Source organism: Equus caballus, chromosome 29 (assembly GCF_041296265.1).
Source record: "Equus caballus isolate H_3958 breed thoroughbred chromosome 29, TB-T2T, whole genome shotgun sequence".
NCBI classification, from domain to species: Eukaryota; Metazoa; Chordata; class Mammalia; order Perissodactyla; family Equidae; genus Equus; species Equus caballus.
The window spans coordinates 17,056,226-17,078,212 of record NC_091712.1 but is presented as its reverse complement, the minus strand read 5'-3'; the positions used below and the strand labels follow the sequence as shown (position 1 = coordinate 17,078,212).

Sequence of the window (21,987 nt, the reverse complement as noted above, 5' to 3'; positions counted from 1 at the left end):
TGTAAGTGTTTGCAGAGATATATACACACACACACTTATTATATATACAATGAAGTTGTACCTGCTGACCACTGCCTTTTTCTAGACGGTCAATCATCTCCTCAAATTGCAGTGGGCAGATGTCCATTTTCTTTTTCAGTTTATTCACAAATACTTCATCTTCAGAATCCAAATCATAATCAGGCTGTTCAGCATCCAAACTAAAAGCTGACAGAAGAAACCATAAGCAATCATTTACTGTGCGAATCCACTAACAAAAACCTCTCCCAGATGTCTACATAAGAACAGGACCTAGATTTTCCTAAAGAACTAAGAAAGAATTATTTTGGAGTTTGTTTTCAGACTCACAATCTAAGCTTACAGATACATGTTTCCCACATTTAAAGTTTAAGAAAGGAGATTATCTTTACTGTTAATATGGATACAAGTGATAAAAGACAATGGATGAGACCCCTTTCCCCCACCACCAAAGGCAAATAATCTGGAAGCCCATTACGAACATAAGAGATTATTAAATATATTGGGCTGAACTATATGAAAGTTTTGTAGCTCAAAAGTGATAAAATATCAGCAGTTTCGTATGATTCGACATAATATAAAAAGATAAGGTATTTAAATAAGATTGTTTCCAGAGTAAGTCCTATTTTATAGATTATTTAACTACTTTACCAAAAGCTTAGGGAGTGGTATTTAAAGCTGAGGTGTTAGAAGCCAATGCCAATAACAGTACTAGCTATCATTCAGTGAATGCATTCCTGCTAAGGAGGTTTGTTCCCTCATGAGAACCAATGTCATGGTGATAGAAATGTGAGGTATTTCTTATCTTTGTCAAGATTTGGAAAAAAGGGCAAGAACCACTGCTCTACACTGTATTATCAAATGTCATTCAATTTCTTATCAAAATTAAACTAGATTGAAGATAATTTAAGTAAAATATTAAGTAGCATGATACTAAAATTTGTTTCACATCTTCCCCTCACTTAATTCCTCCTCTTAACTTCTCATCACCGCAGAATCCAAAACCTTGGAATTGTTTGAGGCCCTTCTGGACCCTGCCTCTCCAGTCTCACCAGTACTTTACGACTGAGCAGGATCAAATTTCACACAGCATGCTATTTCACGTCTTCAGGCCTTGACATTAACTATTTTCTGCCTGCCCACCTAGCAAATGAGTATTTAATCTTTTTAAAACCCAATCTGACATAAACTCCTGTGGAACCCTTTTTTGACTGCCCCTTACCCAATAAGTGGTTCCTAACCATTTTTATCTTTTTTAGAAGCTATGAACCGTCTCCACAGAAAAACAGACTTTATTAACATTCAACATCTTGCAATTCAAATATCCCTAAAAGCTTGTGGCAACCAGAGTTAAAAATTCCCATTCTAGATCACTCCCCTTCTTTTGTACTATTTTCTATACACACCCCATAATCTACTTGTACAGTATTAGAATATGATTGATCCCCGTGAGAGAAGGCATTATTGTGTCTTTTTATTCATCTCTGTACCTCTAGTGCAGAGACATTAAACATATTCTCTTGTATGCCAACTTGGCTTGCAGTACTCTACTGAAAAGCATTCTGATATTACCTCTATTCAAGCACGGGAAAAAACCTGAAGAACTCTGCAGTCATCTATTAGTCATGTCTGTGATAGGTACAAGAGGGGATCATTTGCCCGCCCAAAATCTGCCATCCCTGCTGCAAGTTTAACATAGTATCTGGCCCAGAAGAATCCAATAAATACTTGTAGAACTGAATATATTATACCACTATGTTTCATTTTCCATTTTGACCTATACCGCACTTCTAATTAAAATAAGTATTTTGGCTCCTTCATAAAAATCTCTATATGTTAACATCTCTGCACTCATGTTTCTCACATCCATAGGCCCTCTATGATTTTCCATGATCTAATTCTGTTTGTTACTGCTATGTAAACAGAGCTTTTAGAGATCTCAAAGTAGATTAAAACTGACTCTTGGATTAAAAACACTTTTTTTGGGTCCCTAACTAAATTGTTCAATAAGGTACCCACTAGTCACATAAGGCTAATTAAATTTAATTAAATTAAAAATAAGTACCTCAGTCACATTAGCCACATTTCAAGTGTTAAATAGCCACAGCAGCTGGTGGCTAGTGCTGTACCAATCAGCACAGATTACAGAACATTTCTATCATCAGTGAAAGTGCTATTGAAGAGTGGTGATCCACACAATCCAGAGGCAACTGATAAGGACCAACTAGCAATATTCTGCCTTCGTAAGGGTATATTTTATATATTTTTAGGGTCTCATTTATACATTACTTCGGCATCCTCCACTATAAAATTTATTTTTCTTTAGATCAAATGACATTTACAAAGCTTAATTATTTATAAAAACTAATAAACAAGCTCGCCTAGTATCACCTTACTTTTTTGCATTATCAAAATACATTTGACATACCTCTGGCATACATTATATGATCAATGACAAGTCACATCCAACATATTATGGAACGGAATCAAGACTGGAAAGGAAGATTCCTATCCTAGGGAGCTCAGTGAGCGCCACTGAGGTTAACGAGTATCTGAGAGTCAGACTGCTCTTGCCTCTGCAAGAAGCTTTTCTTTTGGTTGGTGCAAACACGAAGATCTTAAAATATAAGGAGAACCAAATCTTGTTCAGATATAAAATATTAAAGCCCTAGAGAAAAGCTAACATGCAAAAACTCACTTTAGGAATTCATTTGACCAAAATACTATAACCAATGATTAAAGCGTAATTTAGCTTCAGCCAAACCTGCAGCTTCCAACTGACAGCTCAACTGCAGCTGATAAAGACGTAACCTATTCATCCCGTTCCTAGAAACAGGAGTATCTTCAAATTTTCTGGCCCATGTTATTGAGTGTGTTCAAAGTAGAAAACAGGGTCTAAAGAGAAACAGGCAAATGTGTCGCCTCTTCCAATTAGGTTCTGCCAGTTTGAAAGAGACCTAGCTAGCCAATAATTGGTAAATAATAGGAGCCATACGGTAGAAGCTGACTCCTTTAAAAATATCCTGATAGGGATAAACTTAGATACATGTATGGTTACACAAAACACAGTATACTATACAGATGGAGGAGAAAATGCTATAGAAAATAAATCCAAGCAACAAGAACGCAATAGTACATATAAATTGATTAGACTACTTTTAAAGGAGATACAAAGTGGTAAAAACCATAGTATTTGCCCTCTTACTTAGAGTCCAGTAATAGAGATGAAATATATATATATATATAAATGTCTATGTAACAAATGCCATATTATGGCTCAGACTAAGTGTGCATGGGCGCGTATATCCATAACTCCAAATAGTGTTTTAAAAATACAGGAAGCAAATAGTTAAAGGATATTTGGGTCCATGAAATGGCATAAAATGTGGATTAGGAACAGAATGTAATCCCTGACTAAAAAGAAGGTACACTATCCAAGGTTAGGGGGAAATTTCTCAGACCAGGAATGGTAAATAGGTTTCAACTCAAGGACTAACTCTCAATGACTGGTAATATCTACTTACAAAGCTCCTGAAATAAATTCTGAGCAGTAGAAAAAACTGCTGTAATAGTGATATCTACTATGGGGTTGTAGGTATTTGACATCTTTGCCTTAGACCTAAGAAGACAAAGCTATCACTGGCTAGCTGGAATATGAAATTGTTCAATTTCTTTAGATTTATAAGCAACAGGGCTTCAAGTTACTTCTAGAATATACTTGGGGAGAATAAATGGAGATTACCAGATTTGAAAGATTTGAAATCCTTTGTAGATAAAGTTTGTGGTTGATGCTCTAGATTTTATGTCAGAAAGTAGTGCTAGAATAACAGGAGAGGAATGTCTGTTGTAGGGGGATGTGGAGGCAGGCAAAGAGAAAGAGAAAATGCAATCTTTCAGAATAAGGGCATAAAGACAGGATACATCTATTCTGAGAGGTAATAAAAAAGTAGGTTCTACAAGGATCTATTTTTTTAAATCTTTTTATTTAAAAATAAATTCAAACTTAAAAAAGGTGCAAAATAAAAATAGCACAAGGAACATCTGCATATCTTTTACCCGGATTCACCTACTGTTAAAATTTTATTCCGTATGTTTTATCATTTGCATGTGCATGTTCCCTCCGTGTGTATCTGCGTGTGAGTGTATTTATTTTTTGAGCCACTGGAGGGTAAATTAGATTCATATTGGCTCTTTACTACTAAATAATTCCAAGAGTATTTCCTGAGAAGAATAGAGAGATTCTTTCATATACTCACAGTACAGTCATCTACTTCAGAAATTTATACTCACACAACAATTTCATCTCCTGCCTATATTCCAATTTTGTCTGCTGATCCAATAATTTATAACATTTACCTCCGCCAGCACGGCCAGTCTAGGATGAGGTATTATTTTTGCTGTCTCTTTATCCTCCTTGAATCTGGGACATTCCCACAGCCTTTCTGTGTCTTTTAAGACACTGACAGTTTTTTGAAGAAACAGCTCTCTCTGCAGGACTGTAGTAGTAGCAGTCATAGTTCATTCCTCAGACTTTGCGTCTGTCTGATTTTTTCCCATTGTGATTAGATTATACACTTTTAGTTGACATTCTCAACCTGCTCAGGGTACCAGATCTAGAGGGATACAATGTTCATCTGTCCCTCACAAGTGAAGATAATTTTGATCTCCAGTCAAGAAAAGCCCGATTATTCCACTGTTAAAAACTACTGGTTTTTCCCCCTCCCTTGTAACTAACAAGCAGTTTGTGGGGAAAGCTTAAGACCATGCAAATACCCTGCTTCTCATCAAAATTTCCTCTTATATTGAGCACAGATTGATGATTCTTGTGTGAACCAATCTTGATTATGGTGTGGCAAAAATGAATTTCCAACTCCAGCACTCTCTCCACATTGTGCCATTCAGCTCTTGGCACTCTGCTGTAAAAGCATGAGACTGCTCTTCTCTACCATCTATCTATCTATTTATTATCGGTGTGGACATATGAATAACTACTTTTTCAATGGTTTAATAATTCATTATTGTACTTAATTATTCCATTGCTTAAATTGTCCCAGAATTAGCCAGTGGAAACTCCTGTGTCCTTGCAATACACCCTTGTCATTTGAGTGCTTTATTTCTGGAATAACAAGACATTCCAGGTTCGTCTTGTACCTACCCTGCCCCAGCCTTGGAATCAGCCCTTTCTCCACAGATTCTTGGTCCCATTTAGTGGGGACTGAATTAAAGAACAGGTGTTAGGTGTTCTCATTGCCACTGAATATTTTTGCTTCTTGGCCATTCCAGTGCACAGAACTAGAAATACATATATCTATATCTATACACAAACATATACACATACAAATATACACCCAGACTGCCCTTTTAAAAAAGCTTTCCTGTGAGGATTAACAGGAGAGCCTTGAGACTCAAGCGGAAGGGAGAGAGAATTGTTCCTGTCTATTCTCATCAGAACTGCTTTGTCCTTTCTTCCAATATAAATAGGAAAGGAGAAGTCGTAGCTGTATAATCTGGAAGCCTTACAGATCACCAATAAAACAGAACCAACATTAAGACCCTTCAGATGAGGAGGTGTCGAGTAGCACTCAGAGAAATAGCATAGAAGGTTACCTACAGTCTGTAATTAAAGAAAGGGATAATGGTTCTAATATGGGTTTCTTCCTTCAGAGCTCTGACTAGGATTAAAGGAAGGAAATTATGATCTCTTTCCTACGCCAACTGAAGACAAGAATAAAGTTGAGATTTCCAAATTAATGTTCAATGAAATGTTAACAGAAAACATGTAATGAATACATTTAGAAAATGCTGGGTTAAAAGAAACGTTTTTTCCCCTGCTTTTTCTCCCCAGTGCCCCCAGTACATAGTTGTGGGCCCTTCTAGTTGTGGCATATGGGACGCTGCCTCAGCATGACCTGATGAGTGGTGCCATGTCCGCACCCAGCATCTAAACCAGCGAAACCCTGGGCCACTGAAGCAGAGTGCAAGAACTTAACCACTCAGCCACGGGGCCAGCCCCCAAAAGAAACTTTTTTTAACCACAAGACTCCCAGAATCTACAAAAATGGTAATACGCATTATGACTCTGGGGGTGGGGAGGGGAATATAATACACAATAATTCTCAACCATATTTGATCATTGCTTTTTTAGAGAATACTAATTATCATCTTAAAAACTCCAAGGAATACTTTGTGTACTGTTAGTTTAAGAACATTACAAAATAAAAACTAGGGGAACTGAAATGAACAAGTCCATATATGTAATTTGAGGCAATGTACCCTTCAGCAATTTACTGGACCACCTAGCAGTCAAGACTCAATTTTAACTTTGCAGAAATTTACATTATAATTGGCTTTTTCTTATTTATTGTAGAATACTAAAAGCGAATACCAATTTTTAAAGAATTAATATCAATTTCACACAATCTCTTCCAAAAATAGAATAAGACGGAACACTTCCCAACCTGTTTTATGACGCCAGTACTACTTTAACACCAAAGCCAGACAAGATAGAACACAAGAAAAGACTACCAACCAATATCTTTCTTGAACTTAGATGTAAAACTCAATAAAATTTTAGAAAATCCCACCCAATAACGTACAAAAAAGTTAATAAATCACAGCTAAGTGGGATTTATTCCAGGTATGTAAAGCTGGTTCAATATTTGAAAATCAACCAATGTAACCTATCATATCAACAGGCTAGAGAAGAAAAATCACATGATCCTATCAACTGATGCAGAAAAAGCATCTGACAAAATTCAACATCCTTTCATGATAAAAACTCTCAGTACACCAGGAATAGGAGGGAATTTTCTCAATATCATAAAAACTAAGTACAAAAAACCTACAGGTAACATAATACTTAATGGGAAAAGACTGAATTCTTTCACTCTAACATCAGGAACAAGGCAAGGATATCTGCTTTCACTATACCTTAATACAGTATTGAAGTTCTAGCCAGTATAAGGCAAGAGAGAGAAATTAAGGACATACAGATTGGAAAGGAAAAAATGAAACTGTGTCTATTTGCAGTCTACAACATGATTTTCTATGTAGAAATTCCCAAAGAATTTGCAAACATCTCCTAGAACTAATAAGTAATTTCAGTTAAGGCCACAAGACAAAGGATCAACACACAATTCACTTGCATTTCCACATACTAACAAAGAACAAGTGGAAATCCAAATCAAAAATGCATTACCATTTTCAATTGCTCCAAAGAAAATAAAACACTCAGGTATAAATCTAAGAAAACATGAACAAATCTGTATGATGAAAGTTATAAAGCAACTTTTGGCCAAGAAGCAAAAGCAAATCAATGGAGGAGGGATAGCTGTTTCAATATATGGTGCTAGAGCAAGTGGACATCCAGAGGCAAAAAAACCCCACAAACAACAAATAAAGAAAAAAAACGAACCCTCGCCCTAAATATCACACTCAAAATCGATCATACACATAAATGTAAAACATAAAACTGTAAAACTTCTAGAACAGAACATAGGAGAAAATCATTGGAACCCAGGACAAGGCAGAGTTCTTCGAGCTGATACCAAAATCACGGTCCATAAGAAGAAAACTGATAAACTGGATCTCATCAAAATTAAAAAATTTTGCTCTGTGAAAGACTCTGTTAAGAGGATGAAAAGACAAATTACATACCACAAGAAAATATTTCCAAATCACATATATGACAAAGACACTGTGTCTAGAATACATAAACAAAACAAAATCCTCAAAACGCAAGATGAAAACAATCCAATTAGAAAATGGACAAAAGACACACAATCATTCCACCAAAGAGGACATAAAGATGGCAAACACACAAAAAGATGTTTAACATACTAGCCATTTAGAGAAGTACAAATTTAAAGTACAATGAGATATCACTGCACCTATTAAAATGGCTAAAATAAAAAACAGTGATAGGGCCGGCCTGGTGGCATAGCAGTTAAGTGTGCACGTTCCGCTTCGGCAGCCTAGGGTTCACTGGTTTGGATCCCAGGTGCAGACATGGCACCACTTGGCAAGCCATGCTGTGGTAGGTGTCCCACATATAAAGTGGAGGAAGATGGGCACAGATGTTAGCTCAGGGCCAGCCTTCCTCAGCAAAAAGAGGAGGATTAGCAGATGTTAGCTCAGGGCTAGTCTTCTTCAAGGAAAAAAAAAAACAAACACCAAAAATAGAACAAAGAATCCTAAAATTCATATGGGGCAACAAAAGACCCTGAAATGCTAAAGCAATCCTGAGAAAAAAGAACACAGCTGGAGGCATCACAATCCCTGACTTCAAAACATACTACAAAGCAACAGTAATCAAAACAGCATGGTACTGGTACAAAAACAGGTGCACAGATCAATGGAACAGAATTGAAAGCCCAGAAATAAAACCACACATCTATGGACAGCTAATCTTTGACAAAGGAGCTGAGAGCCTACAATGGAGAAAAGAAAGTCTCTTCAACAAATGATGCTGGGAAAACTGGAAAGCCACATGTAAAAGAATGAAAATTGACCATTCTTTTTCGCTATTCACCAAAATAAACTCAAAATGGATCAAAGACCTAAGGCTGAGACCTGAAACCATAAGGCTTCTAGAAGAAAATGTAGGCAGTGCACTCTTTGACATCAGTATTAAAAGGATCCTTTCGGATACCATGTTTTCTCAGACAAGGGAAACAATAGAAACACTAAACAAATGGGACTTCATCAGACTAAAGAGCTTCTTCAAGGCCAGGGAAAACAGGATTGAAACAAAAAAACAACCCACTAACTGAGAAAAAAAAAGTGTTTGCAAGTAATACATCCGACAAAGGCTTAATATCCATAATATATAAAGAACTCACACAACTCAACAACAAAAAATTAAACAACCGGATCAAAAAATGGGCAGGAGACATGAACAGACATTTCTCCAAAGAAGATACAGGGAAGGCAAATAGCCACATGAAAAGATGTTCATCATCGCTGATCATCAGGGAAATGCAAATCAAAACTACACTAAGATACCACCTTACACCCATTAGAATGACAAAAATAATTAAAACAAATAGTAACAAATGTTGGAGAGGCTGTGGAGAAAAAGGAACCCTCATACACTGCTGGTGGGAATGCAAACTGGTACAGCCACTATGGAAAACAGTATGGAGATTCCTCAAAAAATTAAAAATAGAACTACCATATGACCCAGCTATCCCACTACTGGGTATCTATCCAAAGAGCTTGAAGTCAGCAATTCCCAAAGTCCCATGCACCCCTATGTTCACTGCAGCATTATTTACAATAGCCAAGATGTGGAAGCAACCTAAGTGCCCATCAACAGAGGACTGGATAAAGAAGATGTGGTATATATATATACAATGGAATACTACTCAGCCATAAAAAAGAACAAAATCGCCCCATTTGCAACAACATGGCTGGACCTTGATGGAATTATGTTAAGTGAAATAAGCCAGATAGCGAAGGACAATCTCTGTATGACTCCACTCATATCAGGACTTTAAACATGTGGACAAAGAGAACAGATTAGTGGCTACCAGGGGAAAGGTGGGGTGGAAGGTGGGCACAAAGGGTGAAGGGTTTCACCTACAACATGACTGACAGATAACAATGTGCAACTGAAATTTCACACGATTGTAACCTATCATTAACTCAATAAAAAATTAAAAAAAAAAAAAAAGACCAAAAAAACAGTGATAACCCCAAAGGCTGGCAATGAAACAGGAGAAACTGGTCGCATATACATTGCTGGTGATAGTGTAAAATGGCACAGCTACTCTGGGTAATACTGTGGAAATTCTTGTCAAACTAAAAATAGATGAGCCAGCAACTACACTCATAGGTATTTATCCCTGAGAAATAAAAACTTATGTTCACACAAAAACTTGTACATGAATGCTGACAGACAGCAGCTCTATTTGCAATAGTCAAAAACTGGAAACTACCCAAATGTCTTTCAATGGGTGAATGGTTAAACAAACTGTGGTGCATACGTATTACAAAATACTTCTCAGCAATAAGAAGGACTGACTACTGAGAAACGAAACAACTTGGATGAACCTCAAGGATGTTATACTAAGAGAAAAACGCCAATCTCAAAAGGATATATACTGCATGATTCCATTTATGTTACAGTCAGAACTAACATAATTATACAGACGGAGAACAGATTAGCGGCTGCCAGGGACTAGGGATAGGTTTGGCTATAAAGGAGTAACAAGAGGGAATTTTGTGGTGATGGCACACCACTGAGGATCTTGATCTTGGTGGTGATTGTACAGGGCTACACATATCCTTTCGTGAATCTATAATTATTCAAAACCAACAGTTAAAACGAAATTCAATGGCGGCTAACTAATTTAGCTGATGGTCTATATTAATAACGCAATGTATACATATTTCCAAAGACAACATACTTCAAATTTGTACTGATTAAAACATTTTTTCCTCTAATAAGCTACAATTCTGCTGCCATTTTATTACTATTATTTGATTACCATGTCAGCAAAGTCAATTCCTTTTTTAATACAGCATCTTTTGACTTTTCTGACCATAATTTAATCTACTAGTTACCAGCAAAATGTGTTCTGTAGATTTTGGTCATCAATAAGCAGTCTATCCATGAAACACACATTCAAATTCTTTTTCTGATAATAATGATAATGTAAATTGATGAATTTTTTTTTAATTCTATATATTTTTCTTTTTTTGAGGAAGATTAGCTCTGAGCTAACTACTGCCAATCCTCCTCTCTTTGCTGAGGAAGACTGGCCCTGAGCTAACATCCATGCTCACCTTCCTCTACTTTATACGTAGGACACCTACCACAGCATGGTTTTTGCCAAGTGGTGCCATGTCCGCACCTGGGATCTGCACCGGTGAACCATGAGCTGCTGAGAAGTGTAACGTGCGCACTTAACTGCTGCGCCACCGGGCTGGCTCCTGATTAACGTAATTTTATGTTACCCAACCCTGCTTAACCCCAACCTAACAGCATGCATTTGTATTCCACAGCCACAGGCTATATCATCTTACAATGTGGCTCCAGTTAACATATATAGGAAGGATCAGATGTGTAACTCACATTGACATGATTTTCCAGAGAACTAATTTTTAGGTTCTAATATTGATCAAATTTTTTAGAATGTCTGGATTTTATATGTAATTAAATATGTGAGTGGGCAAGAAAACACATACCACTTATTTGGCTCACTTCAAAGTAACCTTTAGTAAATCGGAAAAATAAATTTTTTTCCTAAAGGAAATCAATAAGGTTAGGTTCAAGTCACAGTTAGAGAGAAAAAATACCGCAAGTTTAAAATTTCAAATGCCAATATAGTACTGATAAGAGCCAATATGGGCACCATGTTTATTTTTGGTTTTCATATTTAAGAAATAGTAAAATAAGTGTTTAGAATTCAGGACAGAAACTAGATCATATGAAGAAAAGGTTAAATGAGTTAGAAACTATTTAAAACTACACTCTATGTCCTTAGCAAGAACAATAAAAATTAAATGATTTATACTGTCCTGAAAAAAGTTCAGACAGGTCCCTGGAATAACGTCTTGATCACAAAGGTCAACAAGACAACAATGAAAGCTGTAGCAATTTTACCTTCGTAACCTTTCAACTATGTGTCTAAATTGTCAACCACTTGGGGATTGGGAGAATGAAATACATTCCCTTAAGTCTACAAACTCTCAGCTGTTCATCACCAAAAGTGATAGCTATTACAGGATCATTTCTAATAAAGAACTATCACTGTCGAGTGAAACAAGCTACCAATTAGAACACTAAACTAAAAAAATTAGTAGCAACAAAGATCAGGGGTTGACAAACTATGGCCCATGGGCCAATACTGGGTTGCCGTCTGTCTTTGTCCACAAACTTTTACTGCAACACAGCCACGTCCATTCCTTTACGTGTTATCTACTGATGATTTTGCCCCACAACAGCAGAGCTGAACCGCTGTGAGAGAGACTGAATGACCCACAAAGCCTAAAATATTTACTATCTTGAGAGAAAAGATTTACTAACTTCACAAAAAAAGTCTGCTGACTCCTGACTTTCATTAAGTTCTTTAAGGCTATTAATATAACTATTTCTGAACAGTAAAAAAAACTTCTATACCTGAGGTATATTCTTTATCCTACTTGTCTAAAGTAGCATAAGATCCCATGTTGAGATGAAACGAGAAATCTTAGATGAAAATGCTATCCCTTTTTGTCAGGAAGAAATCTCAAGCACAATTTTAGAAGTTGAAAATGGGGCTCTAATAACTTTCAAGCTGATGCTGGTCAATGAAATGGGTACCGACAATGGCCTTGAACAGATAAAAATCTGCCAAGAGTTACATAAGATAGTAAATATAGAAAATATAATTATTAAAAGAGTAATTACTTACGCTGTATGTGAATGAGCTGCTTTGGCATCTTAAATTCCCCAGGATATATAGACTCATAGTAAGCAATATTACTTTCTGCCTCTGGAACTGGTATAACCATATTATCCCTCTTCTCGCCATACACCTGCTGTGCTGAAATAGCCCGCTGAAGATGGTGTTCCTAAAAAGAGGAAAAATTGGTACATTTATGTATTAAAAAAACAGCAAACAGAATGTATAGCTTTATGAAGAGGTTTTTGTTCATTTGTTTAGTCTTGAAAGGATGCTGCTAACAACACAGTTAGTGGTAAAAACATTTTAAGTATAAATGAGAAGACTTTGTTAGATATGCTGTATATTTCCTCAATTTAAGAAAAGGTACTACACCAAAATTGAGTTAAATTATACAGAAGATTCTAAAAAGTTGACTAAAACTGTTACTTAAACTGTGCATTTGATAGATGAGATTAAAAAAAGAAAAGGGTTAAAACATTTGAACTTACTGTATGAAGAAAGCAGGCTACGTATAAAAAATATTTTATTGATTCTCATCTCCTATTCAAACACTGCTTTATAAACTTAGAAAGTACTTTCATACAAATTAACTAATACAATCATTTCCAAGGGTGGAGATTATCATCACCATTTTTAGTTAATGATACTGACACAAATTCAAGCCTGGTCTTTTGTCTGGAGTAATAACCTTTCTTATGAACTTCCAGAGCCTTTTTTTGAACAGTATTGAAGTAAGCACAGGGAATGAAAAGTTCAGGCTCTGCAGTTTGTGCCTCCAGGCAAGGCACTTTATCCAGCCTTCCAAATGTATTTCCTCTAGTAAGAGAAAAACAGAATCGACTTTATAGAGTTGATTGGAGACTTAAGTAAGATAAATGCGCATAAAATATTTAGTTTAATGCCTGGCATTTAACAGGTGCTCAAAATAAGGTTTGGTTTAGTCACCACACAGGAAGACTTTACCAGTTTCTGATACCACTAGCTGTCATAAAAATATCTGTTCTCACTCAGCCTGATCATCACCGATTTTTGGCCAACATTTTATTAACCTTAAACTAGTTTTTTAAATATATACAAGTTCAAGGATGAAAAACATTCCAACAGTATGGAAAAATTCCAGTCCTCATAAGTAGCCTCTGTTAATAATATATACTAATAAAATATATATTTTTTAATTTACAGATAGGACTCTACTACGCAACATACAGAGCTTTATCCCTAGGGCTTTGGTTCACTCGCTATATCCTGGAGATCTTTCACACTGATACCTCTACTACAAATTTTACAACAGCTGCACTGTATTTCACTATATGGATATACCATAATTTATTTAATCAGACACTAATTGATAGGAAAAATACCCTGGAAAGAACCTAAATGCCTACTCTTGTCCCCAAATGATGCAAAAACCATTCCTGTACTTTTGAATACAAGACATCTTTGTGGACTTGTGAAAGCATCTGGAGGACAACTACAAATGGAAGTGCTCAAAGGGTATATGAGGTTACAACAACATATATCCCCATCATCCTTGTAGTAACTTCTTACCATCCCTTTTGAATTCTGAAATCACCCATCTTGTTATTTCAGGTTAACTTTTTGACAATGATAGTAAAGTTGTTCTTCCTTTAAACATTGCTGCTGTTTGCTCATTTTCAAAAGAGCTGCTTTTCTTTTTCCCATTGATGTTTAAATACGTAGATTATTTCCTTTTTAACATTAAGGAAATTAGCCTCTTGTAATAAATTTTACAAATATTCTCCTAAAGTTTGACTTCTGATTTTGTTTAGGTATTTTTTCCAGGCAGGAAAGTTCTATTAGTCAAATTTATCAATCTTTTCCTTTACGGTTTTGCCATGTTTACTAACAGGTATAAGTCATACAGTCACAAACTAGGCAGTGTAAAAAAAATACTTTTTATAACTCAATGTGATCTTTGATTCAGGCTGCCTAATGGCTCCTGGGATCTGGTAGAAACTTTGTGTAGGGGGGTGGAAGAGATGACTGATGGCTGATTGTACCCTCACACACTTTGGTATAGTTTGTTGTCATATCTACTGGCCCTTAATGCCCACGAACACAGAGCGCTTCTGTGAGCCCCAGCTGGGAAGTCAGTCGTATACATGCATCCTCTTCTACTCTCAGACACTCTTAAATGTCAAGAGAAATTTTCTTTGACCTATGTCCCCAATACATATATCAAACTCAAGGAGGAAGTGAGGAAGCAAGGCACGTTATTCTTGATTTGCATTTTGTTCCTAGTTTAGAACACTTAATCTATCAGCATGTCTTTATGTAGGTGAACATGTGAGAGAGATGGTTTATCTTTTTATTTTTTGTATGAGGAGAGATAGCGAGCCACCTGTCCTAACGCCATGCATAAAATCACCTACTCTCCCTAATGATTAAAAACGTCCCTTTATCATAGAATAAATTCCCCATGCACTTGGGAGTATTTCCGGGTTCTTTTTTCCTACTTAACTGTCTCCTATGCCAGTATTTAACAAGTTTTAAACAGTGTAGCCTCGTACTACATTTATTATCTAGTAAGGCAATTCTCTCCTAATTCTTTTTTTGAATTTTCCTGGCTATCTCATTTATTTTTCTAATTAAACCATAATAAAAAATACTTTCTAGGTGTAAAATGGGACTCCTAAGGTGTTTTGATTTTTATAGGCAATGCAGTATGGTGGTTAAGAACATGGGACTTTGCAATCAAGAGTGCTCTGGATTTAAATGCTGGCTCCATGGTTTACTAGCTCTATGACTTGGGAACTTGGGACAAGATATTTATTCCAGCAAATTTTATTATCTGTTAATGTACACTGTGTACCTACCATATGGGATTGTGGTTAAGATAAAATGTGAGACATACTAACTACCCAAAACATGGTAGCAAACGTATACCTTTCATTATGAGAGAGACAAGCTAAAGGGTTTTCCATATGCTTAGTTACCATTTATAGTCTCTCCAGTGTGAAAAGTCTTCTGTAGAAAGATTTTTTCCTTCTGTTTATATCCATTTTCCCTAACTGTGAAATCAAATTATCAATATTAAACACTCACTGCTTTAAAAAAATCTTATTTGTGGTTTTTTGTTTTATAAAATATTTCACACAATTTCCTCCTATCTTTAACAGTCAAGAAAATGATTTCCCCTTAATACATGGCATTTGGGGTCAAGTGTCATGATGTGTGCAACATACTTTCAAATAGTTCAACCCAAAAAAAACATTTTATCATAGAATAAGGAAAAAATACTTCAAACCATTAACAATTATAGAATCTAGGTCAAGAGTATACAGTTGTTCATTGTATTATTCGTTCAGCTTTTAAGTTTGAAAATTTTTATAACAAAAAGTTAGATAAAGAAGAAAAGGGTACTAAGGACCCAAGATATGTGCAATATACAACAAATATGGTTAAGTTCTTCTAAGTCTTAAAAATCACTCCTCAACAACTGGCGTATAACTGTAACCTTATATATTCTTATTTACTCTCACCTCCTCTATGTACCAGGACTCTAAGACAGGAAGGAGACCAAACAGAGAAGGCCAGTGAGGCTGGAGTATGGTGAGGGAGGGAGGAGAAGAACAGAGGCATCTGCACAGGCAGTTAGCACCAAATCATGCAGAGTCACAGGTCATGTGAAGGATCTGTCCTTTTACTAAGAACAATGGTTGCTGAAGGGTTTTAAAAGATCACCCTGGTTGCTGTATAGAAAATGGATCATATTCCATAAAATGAAATATACATAGCCTTTAAATGGCTCAAAATAATATTTAATGGTATGGGAAAAATGTATCTATTTATTAAGTAAAAATGACATCTGAAAATTGTATGTTCAGGATATTTATTGTGTTTAATCTTTTTTAAAAGAAAAAGACAATTGAACATACGCATATATTAAAAAAGTCTAAAAGTAGAAGAACATATATATAACAGCCCCTCTCTATACTTCTGTATTCCTCTCCCCTGGTTTATTTTTCCATAGCACTTACCACCCTTTGACACGTCGTATACTTGGTTTTTTCACTGTTGTCCCCCTTTCCTCCCCATCCTACTCCTCTACCCCTACCCCAATCAAAGCATCATGAAGGAGGGATTTTTGTCTATTTTGTTCACTGCTAAATAGCCACCATAAAACAGTGTTGGGCACAAAGCATGGTGCTTAAATATTTGTTGAATAACTGAATATGGATTTACGTATCTGTGTATGTACATACACACATATGCACACATGCATGCATACACACATACACACAAAGTTAAGTATATACACCAAAAAGTTAACAGATTATCTCCAGTTGCTATAATTTTGAAATGCTCTTCTGTAAGTTTATTTCTTATATGGTCTAAAATGTACTAGTACTACGTTTTGACAAAAAAAAAATATTTGAGTACATTTCACCAAATGATTTTCTGAAAACAATGGTATTTTCTAAAAGACAATTTATTTGGTTCAGTAAAACCTTCCCCATTTAAGTCAGTTTAGTTCAAGAATAAAACATTATACTTGTAGCTTCCCAGGTAAAGAAAGTATTTTTAAAATCCCAAACTACATACATCTATTTCTAAGAAAGAGAACATTAAATTACATAATAGTAACATTATAAGTGAAAATGAGATTTTTGCTCTGAGTAGGAAGATGTAGAATGGTGAAACAAAGTAACAAATGAAATAAAGTAGAATGAGTTCTGAATTCAATTCAATAATTACTTATTGAGTGCCTTGACTAAATACCTAAAATGATCCAACTCTAAATTACAATTATGTAAAAAATTAGATGTTCCATAAAGATAATATCTTTCAGAGAAATTTTTGAATAAATCTACTTGCAGCATTGAGTAGGCCAGTATTCCCAAACTGTGTTTGCTGAAATACTTAATTTCAAATTATCAATAGATGGTCCAATAAAGAACGTGACAATAAAAAAAAAACAAAAGAAAACAAAAAGCTATAGAGAACATCTGATTCTACACTTAGATGTTTTTACTTTAGGACTTCTAAGAGCTTTTAACATGCTCATGTAAATTGTGGTTCTTCCTGAAGCAAGATAGAGTCATTCCAAATCTATGACCACAGAATCACTTTTTCAGAAAATATCTATTAACTGCTCATGGAGAACTTTGTAAGGGAAATGCTGGTATAATACAAACACTAGTGATATGGAGCAGAACATCTGGGTTTAAGTTTGTTCATCACTTAACAGTCTGCATTTATTGAGTGCCAATGATGTGCCTGGCACTGGGAATACAATGATATATAAAATAGACATGGTTCCTGATTTTGTTGAGCTTACACTCTAAGAGGGAGGACAGATACTAATAAAATAGTCTTAAAGTTAAATTGCAAAGTGTGATAAGTGCTATGAAGGAAAAGTACAATGTGTTATGGGAAATATACACATACAGGAAAGGGATTTCAAGGACAGTGTCACTTTCACTAATGCAAAGTGACATTTAAGCTAAGATCTGCAGGAATGGGAGTTATTAAAAGATTGTTTTGAGAAAAGAGAATACCTCCATTTGAAGATCATGTACTAGTTTGATCTCGGGTGGGTAAAGTTTCTTTATATTATAGAATATTTATAATAATTGGGCTCAGTTGCAATTTAAGAGTAAAATCACCAAAACACCAAGAACAATTTCCAGTTTTTCATAAAACAACACAGGCATAAACTCTCAAATAGGTCTGATCTTACAGGGAACAAAGTAAATAAAATTAAATAATCTAAAGAATTTTTTAATATTAAATCTCATATAAAATGGAATCAGATGAACCATAACTTATGATTAAGGAAACTTAAAAAGTGAGTAATTCTAGATAGTATGTTTTCTATACATAGCAATATAAATAAAAAAGATGATCAGAAAAGACTGAACAGCGGTCTTTGGAAAGTTCAGAGGCACACTTTCGTGTCTCCATGAACCCTGCTCCTGTGGCACTGGGCTCCTAAATCACTCTTTTGCTACTTCCACTGGCCTAGTGCATTAAAGAGCATCGGCTTTACAGACAGGCCCAAGTATGAATCTTAACTTCCTCATCAGACGTCAAGTCCAGCAGGTCACGCTGCTGTTTTTTTGCATATTATATATATATGTGTATGTGTGTGTGTGTGTATATACATATTTTCTTTTTTACCTATCTTTCCCTCTCTTTCCAGCAGTTAATGTTTTTTTTCTTTTACTCTCCTCTTTGTTATTTTTGCCTACCTCCAGAAAAATTTTGCCTTTTCAGATGGCTTTTTACGGTCTCTTCGTTAAATGCACTGGGAGTCAACCCTAAAGGGTTAACTTGCTCTAAACTGGGCATATCACTTACATTTGAGAAATCAGAAAACATCACTATTGATTAAATAAGAGTGACATTAGCTCTCTGTAGATAAAATCTATCTGAAAGGACAATATTACAAATGCGTCTTAACCTTCTCCTCTGTGCCTCTGCTCACACGGATGGGTCTCTGCTGACATGACCATTCACCACGCCCCTACCCTACCATGGAAAATCCCCAGTTTTTCATAGTGTGGTTTAAAATTATCTTTCCTCTGCCTCCCCTCCGGGCAGAAGTGCTCCCCCATTTGTGCTTCTACAGTACTACATTCCCTACTCAGAAATCATGCTCTAATTATTTGTTTACATACTGATCTCCTAAATGTGAGCTCCTCAGGATTAGACACTACATCTAATTAACCTCTGTATCTTTTCCTTTAAAAGATATATTCTCTTGAAGTATTTGGGGACTCTAAATTCTTTTAAGGATGAGGACTAAATAATCTTTGTAACCTGCTCAGCATCTAGTACTATATTTTGTTTTACTGCAGACACAATACTTTATAAAATATCATGACAGAAAAATGAGACGGATCAGTCTAAAGAAAATGCATGAAAAAGATATTTCTACTTGCTCTCTAATAAGTTCTAACAATTACTACCAAACCAAAAAGAGCTATTCAAGGCTATATTTTGTGAATTCCCAAACAAAGATTAAATTATATTCACTTATTCATTAAATTTTTATTTAAGCAAATAATGACCTTAATACTTAGCCATAACAACAATTAAGACCACATTTAGACCTTTTGGGTTACTGAATTAAAAACAGCTTATTAAAAGCAACAATAATGTATAAAACTCCTTATGGGGAAATAAGTGATGAGTAATTTGTAAAAAGCCACTTAAGAAGTTTAAATGCCTGATTATCTGTGTATGTAGAGCTAGACTCCATTGCTACTTGAACAAAAGGGCTGAACTGAATTATTTTCTCTCCTGTTTTCTAATGACATTTCTAAGAACCAAAACATCAATGCCTATTCAGGAACACTGCTCCAACAAGTATTCCCTAGTACATCCAAACACCCAACTCTTGCCTGGCTCATTATAAACCCCTTCTCACTGGTTTTCCTTCTTCCATTTTTGTCTATTCTTCACAGGACAAAGTAATCTGTTAATATACAAATCAGATCATACCATTCTTCCATTCAAAATATTCCAGTTATTTCCCACCTCACTCAGAATAAAATCCAAAGTTTTAAAAATTGCTTACAAGGTTCTATATGATTTGCATCCCCTTTCCTTGTTACTTCTCTGGCATCATTTACTATTCTCCTCTTCACTCACTCTGCTCTTGTCATACTAGATTTCTTGCTCTTTAGCCAACTCATAATAGCCTGCTCCCTCACCTTCTTCAAGTCTTTGTTCAAAAGTCATGTTTGCCGACAGATCATTCCTTACCAGCTCTCCCACTATACACACACCAGAACGGCTAAAATTGAAGAGCCTGATGTCATCAAATGATGGTGAGGATGTGGAATAACTAGAATCTCATATACCATTAGTGAGAAAAAGGTGTGGCAGATCTCATAAAACCAAACATACACATTTCACATGGCCCAGCAATCCCACTCCTATGTATTTACCCAAGAGAAAAGCAAACACAATCCCACAAAAAGACCTGAATATGAATGTTCATACAGTTTTATTCATAACAGCTGCAAAGTGGAAACAAACCAAATGTCCATCAATAACAGAGAGATGAATAAACTGGTATAATAATATAACGGAATACTATTCAGCAACAAAAAGGAACTATTTACACACACAACATGAATAAATCCCAAAAAACATTGGGATGAGTAGAAACAGCTTTACAGAAAAGTTTATTTGGGTGAAGTTTTCAAACAAGCAAAATTAACCTATGGTGAAAAAAGGTCAAAACAGTAGCTGCGTCTGGGGAGTTGAGCACGGACTGATTGGCATGTGGAATGAAGAAATTTTCTGGGATGATAGTAATGTTCCATATCTTAATGGAGGCTGGGTTATGCAAGTATATGAATTTGTTAAAATTCAGTTAATATACACTAAATATTTGTGAATTTCCTTGCACGTAAATTTTACCTCAAAAGAAAAAAGTAAACAACTACTTAGAACTCTAGCTAATGATACGTAAGCTGAAGTATTTAGGGAAACATGCAGTGATGTTTGCAATTTACTTTGAAATGCATAAAAAAAAATGCTTTGATGGATGGACAGATGGATATGTGTGTGACAAAGCAAGTAGAGTAAAATAATGGTAGAATCTAGCTAGTAGGAATATGGATGGTCACCGTAAAATTTCTGAAACTTCACTATACGTTTGAAAACTTTCATAATAAAATGTTGCAAAAGATACGGAATCTCCCCCCTCAACCCCAGAACACTCTACCCCCTACCTTGCTTTATTTTCCCTTATAGCACTTACCTCCCTATAGACTACTGAATTTACTTATTGTTTTATTTATTGTCTGTCTTCTCTCCCCAGAATATAAGACCCATGAAGACAGAAATTTGTCTTTTGCTTTGCTTTATCCCAGGTCTAGAACTCTACCTAAGACATACAAGCATCCAATAAATATCTGTTGAATAAATAAGACAGTGAATTTTGCGCCAGTTATTTTGGGTTCACAAACTACACTGGTTTGGAATAGACTTCATAAAAAACTAAGATTAAATTTCATAAAAACGAAGAAAAAATTAAGCTGAACACATTTTGCTCTTGTATTTAAATACTCGGGGGGAGTGAATAGTTAAAATAGTTGAAAAAGTACCGACTATTTGGCAAGAAAAAGAGCAATTCAATATTTATTATTTTCTACAAGAAATAAATGGTAAAAGAGTCTAAGACTACTACCCTTTACTCCTCCTCCCACTTAAAGCTAAGTACTCTGAAATTAATTTCTAGAGTATCAAACAGTAAAGGAAGAGCTTTGCTAAGGTACAGGTAAATAGTCCAGTCTTGTTATTTCTCCTCAGCGTGAAATACTTGTCAATTTAGTACTTTCCTTACAAAATATTCAGGGCTTAAAGTTACTAAGTAGTAAGGACAAAGGCAGTCCTGGGCAAAATTAAGTTTGATTTTGATCCTTGCCTCCCCTCATGTCCCTTATTTGTACCCCTTACATCCTTTCAGACTTGGGTGGTTTATGCTGTACTCAAGAGCCCGCATACCCAACGTGATGCCTGGCAATGTGAAGGGGAAGGACAAAAATTAACTTCTTTCTACTCTCAGAACAGTCCCAATCTAATCAGAATGTTTCCC

At 35.5% G+C, this 21,987-nt stretch overlaps 1 protein-coding gene across 7 annotated transcripts in view; it reads right to left on the bottom strand.

Moving 5' to 3' along the window:
* EPC1 (enhancer of polycomb homolog 1) overlaps positions 1 to 21,987 on the bottom strand; it is a 92,179-nt gene that overhangs the window by 18,689 nt on the left and 51,503 nt on the right. For all 7 annotated transcript variants that reach the window (XR_011434054.1, XM_005606850.4, XM_070255457.1 and 4 more), the window contains exons 2-3: positions 12,417 to 12,576; positions 62 to 207 (exon numbers count right to left, since the gene is read on the bottom strand). Coding sequence is in view for 6 of the 7 variants with exons in the window: in XM_005606850.4 (XP_005606907.1) it covers positions 62 to 207; positions 12,417 to 12,576 (306 nt within the window). In the remaining variant the exon portion in view is untranslated. The remainder of the gene's footprint in view (positions 1 to 61; positions 208 to 12,416; positions 12,577 to 21,987) is intronic.